This window comes from Sinocyclocheilus rhinocerous, unplaced genomic scaffold, assembly GCF_001515625.1.
Source record: "Sinocyclocheilus rhinocerous isolate Xijiao unplaced genomic scaffold, SAMN03320098_v1.1 scaffold200, whole genome shotgun sequence".
NCBI lineage: Eukaryota > Metazoa > Chordata > Actinopteri > Cypriniformes > Cyprinidae > Sinocyclocheilus > Sinocyclocheilus rhinocerous.
Window position 1 is genome coordinate 171,319 of NW_015641014.1, and position 4,949 is coordinate 176,267.

At 36.7% G+C, this 4,949-nt stretch overlaps 1 protein-coding gene across 1 annotated transcript in view; it reads right to left on the minus strand.

Annotated features, from left to right (window-relative positions):
* Window positions 1-3,936, minus strand: part of kitlga (kit ligand a) — a 16,497-nt gene extending 12,561 nt beyond the window's left edge. The window contains exon 1 of the mRNA XM_016569693.1: window positions 3,685-3,936. Coding sequence (XP_016425179.1) covers window positions 3,685-3,699 — 15 coding nt within the window. The 5' untranslated portion in view covers window positions 3,700-3,936. The remainder of the gene's footprint in view (window positions 1-3,684) is intronic.
* Between the last annotated feature and the right edge of the window lie 1,013 nt (window positions 3,937-4,949).

Genomic DNA, 4,949 nt, shown 5'->3' on the forward strand with positions numbered 1-4,949 from the left:
GTGAAAGTAATGAACGCCTAAGCTTCAGCTATCTAAATAGCATGCAAATTCAGCCACCTTGTGTTTTTTATATACAGCAGCTTCGAAAAAGGCACATTTTACATTTTTTTCTGTGGTATTAAACTTATGCCATTGTTATTAGTAATATAACTTCTAATGACAACTGCCAAATATGACACTTACAAATTAATACAATTTATGAACACACATAGAAAAGACAGAAAGTAGGGATTTTTTTCTTTTTTCTTTATTTTTCTTTCTTTATTTTTTTTACACATCTTTTTAGTCATTTTTTCTGACCATCAAGTGTCAGTCACTCTCAATGCCAACTGGCAGGAAAACATGGTAAATTCTATCAATTTTTTAACGATAGATAAAGTGCCGCGATAACCTCCCCGTGCTGAGATGCGTCGTATCATGTGTCGCAGCTTCGAAAAAGGCATATTTTTTTCTGTGGTATAAACTTCTCATATGCCACTGTTATTAGTGATATAACTTTAATGCCAACTGCCAAATATGACACTTACAAATTAATACAATTTATGAACACACATAGAAAAGACAGAAAGTAGGGATTTTTTTCTTTTTTCTTTATTTTTCTTTCTTTATTTTTTTTACACATCTTTTTAGTCATTTTTTCTGACCATCAAGTGTCAGTCACTCTCAATGCCAACTGGCAGGAAAACATGGTAAATTCTATCAATTTTTTAACGATAGATAAAGTGCCGCGATAACCTCCCCGTGCTGAGATGCGTCGTATCATGTGTCGACGATAGCCAGAGATATTGTCAAAAGCATCAAAAATTGGCAATATTAAGAGGATTTATCATTTCCAATTATTTATCATTTCCAATTCTTCTTCTTATTATTAGGCCTATTATTATTATTATTATTATTAGGTTACTTTTATTATTAAATTACATGAAATCATTGCCCCGAAATAATTTCATAGCGTGCACGATGCGCTGTCCTCATTGAAAATGTTTTTAAAAAGTAAAAAAAAACAAACAAAAAAAACAGGTGTATTAATTTATACAATGAATTAACACTGCAGTCATCTCATCAATGAAAATGAAGAGCAGCTTTATTTCGTAGCCTACACCGATTTTCAATAGCAATTTTCTATAGCCCCGTCAAGCCCCGCCCTAGCGCCGCCACTGGTTTTCTGTCTTCTTAATTAATTTTCTTATCAGAACACATTACTGCTGTCTTTAATCCTGTAATGCTGCAACATCTCATATGAACTAACATTTAATATTTAGCCAAATAAGACTTCTCCAGAGTAACAGAACATTGCTTAAGGATTGTGGATTATGTTACTTCAGGTATTTATTTATTTTTTTTAATAAAGTTGAAATGACATTTCCAACTTACCTACAAGCATATGCCATTGTTTCACAACCTTGTAGTTTGTTCTAGCAGTCTTGAAAGATTTATGTTATCACTAAAACCAGTTTTGAAAACTGTGAATAGGATTACTGTTTAAATTGCGTCTGTAGCTCATTTCATTTGTTGCAGCTTAAGTGCTATTATACATGTCTTCACTTTTCCATGTCTAATTTCAGAGGCTAAACATAGGCTACAAATCACATTTGTACATTTAATTCAGGCCATGCACAAGAATGTCAACTGCATGTATAGCTGCACGTTTCACAGCCTTTCTAAAACGAAATCTTCCAGGAAAGAACTGTGTTGAACTATGCGCTTATTGAGAACAAACCAGACAGAAATCGGTTATTACCTATGAAGAGGAAATGCTGCAAAATACCAAGTTTTCACTTACTTCAAGATTGCTAGTTTTTGATGCGCAACACTTCCTCATTGTCAAATAGCACAAACTGTCGCTAACTTATTTTTGCCTTTGGGCTTGGCATATGATTGAAGGCGTTTTGCTTTCATGCAAGATGTTTCACATAATTGAGCCTCAGTTTTGGCAAAGGGGTCGATGTATGTCATGGGTGACGGTAAAGAGCTGTACAATTAGTTCAATGATTATTCACGTACTAGGTTTGGTTTCTTAACTGCAGAATACTGTACACTGAATTGAAGGTGTTCACACAACACTTTCCTCATACATTAAATTATCTCCAATAGATTAACCACAAAAATCAAATGACTCAGAAATCAAAACTGTCATGTGTATAGTATGAGCGAGCTTCTTATGTTTACAAATGATTAACTTTATTTAACTTTAGGTTGTAAGTAAGACAAGGTTACAAGCAATGAGATTCGAATACAACGGCAGGTGTGTCAAAGCCAATAAATGTAGGCTACTTTCAAAACCGCCAAAGTTAAACATAAATTATGTGTGCTTAAGAATAAAGTGTTTTATTGAAGCATATATATGCGAATGCTCTAACATTTTGAGGTGACATGCTTATGGGAGACCAGAGTTCAAATCAAGCCTCAGCCGTTTTGCCATCCTGGTCTGTAATTTGTCCTCTCTCTTCTTTATGTTCTGCTTCTCTATTACTGTCTATCAATAAAATAGCAAAAATGCACCACAAATAAATCAAGTCTTTAAAAAACATATGTCTTGGTGAGCACCACATGCCAATTTATCATCGTAAAACTGCTTACTCCCAGCAAGAGGTAATTCAAATTCCCAGCAGGGCTAAGAAGGTGCAAGGTGAATGACTTCTGTCTCTTCATACATCAATATAAACTATGTATTATTGAAATTGGAGTTATTTACAACATGGCAAATGTTCAGAATTTACAGTACCTAAAAGGTAAGGGAAGGGAAGCATTAGTGATGCTGCCTGTTAGAAAAGCCTGGTGCATTTCAAGTATCCCCGCAGTTAATGAAACCCATTTCCCCTGGATTATTTCCCGTTGTACAACATTTCCAAGACGGTGAGTAACCAAGAAGATCTAGTTCGTACAAAATATATACGCGTGTAAATGTTTCGCGTTAACCACTTGCGTAAACGTCCAAAGGTCGTGTCGTTTTATCAGTATCAATTTACTCTTATCTGCCTTTTCGAGGACTTCATATTTATCGATCATGTTTTAATAGTCATATTGTTCACATATATCATCGAGAGGACACCACAGATCATCGAAGACAAAATATTCTCTTGTTAAACGACAACGAAAGCTGATTTTGACCAGATCGAATTATGCACGTCTCACCACATCGTAAAACATTTGAACCAACTAAAATTGAATACTTAAGCTTAATTCTTTTTTTAAAGTCGCACTTCTTTTAACCATTTCTGGTTTAAACTCAAATTCAAATTGAGTAGAAATTACGAAAATAGATGTGACAAGTTAAATGGATGGAAACAAACACGCTGTTACAGTATAATAACGTTCACCTCAGCGAAATCAAAGCATGGTTGTGGTAGCCTACTTAACGACAAGGGTCACGTTCATTTTAAATAATATTATGTAGCTAGTCCTTCCACACCCCCACCAACTAATTAAGTGCGCGTAATTGCGCGCCTTCGTGCGCATTTAGCGTCTTAAAATACTTAAAAGGTCAACGATGCTAGAAAGTCTTTTCAGACTGTCGCATCAATATGTTGTGATATAAAACACGCTACCGTGTTCATTTACATTTCCCCCAGTTACGCTCTGCAGACAGCGCATTTTTGCAAGCGCACGTAGCAAAAAAACTAAAGCAAATCACATGTGATTCACGCTAAATTACTCGCGTCAAAGCAAAATCCGTTCACTTACGTTTGACTTCTTCATATGGAACGAGAGGAGTAACTCCAATGTCAGCGAAACCCTATTTTATCTTACTTCGGCGGGCAGGGAAAGGGTTCTTTTCATCCCAAAGGTACATATCCAAAATCATCATAAAGTAGAATCCAAGTCGGGAGGGAAAGAAAGTCACCTAAATTTGCGGAATGACGGTAAGTATCCAGGTAGACGCTTCATACCGCACGATGGTGAACGGGAGGCTGCGGAAAGAATCAAGAGTTTTTTCCCAAGAGCAAAGCCTTTTTATCGTGTGACTTCAGCGCACTCCCGCCCACCCCAGTTTCTCTCGATCGTCTGCTGCCCTGGGTCTCACTCAGACGATTTCACAATCACCATCCAAACGTCCAGCTGAGATTTATATGATGGCAATGTTTTTCTTCTAGTTTTCGCAGGATGCTTGTTTACGGCTTGTCGTGACTGCAAATAGTTTGTTTTGCAGAGAAAATGTCCCTGGCGCTGGCGCTGGACTGTTTTTGCCTTGAGACGTTGAAGAAATGCTTAGTGATATCGTTATGGAAAACGTTCCATCACGGACGTGCACGTTTAATCCATCTTATTCCTGTTCTAACTATATATTAAAACGTCTTAACTATGACGAAGAACGAAACAAAGCTTTGGTTTGGTTTAATTGGATTTTGTTATTATGGAAACATAAGAAATGAAGCGCAGCTGACCATTCAAGGTTTCTCGAACGGAAAATTTAGTGAAAACCAGCAGCCGCTGTGTCATCTTCACGCGAAGGCTCTTTGGTGGTTTCATATTGCACATACTTGACATTTTATCAAATATGCGAATCAAATGTGTTCGAATCCCACGTGTTTGACTTTTCTGTTTCATTTGTGGTCGAATGTGACAGACCTCCGGGAACACTGAGGTAAACAGTGACATCTACAGCAGTACAGTAGCCTACAAGAAGAGAGACTGAGGTAAACTGTGCCACATTTTAAAAAATATATTACCCTCTAGGCAAGGAGAAATTAGATGGAGGCAAAGCCAGTAAGCAACAGGACATTTCAAATAAAATATGAGCTAAAAATGAAGAAAAAGAAATGCACTATTCCAAAAGTCAATTTTTGCTGCAGACAGGAATGATTTAATATTCGGAATATTTCATTGTAATGAAACACGTTTCTCATTTGCATCTCTCACAGGCAGCTCATGGCTCCTTTTTAAATATTTCATCACATGACAAAATTGTGCATGTTTCCTGGATAGGGGTGACACTCACTACTGGTTCA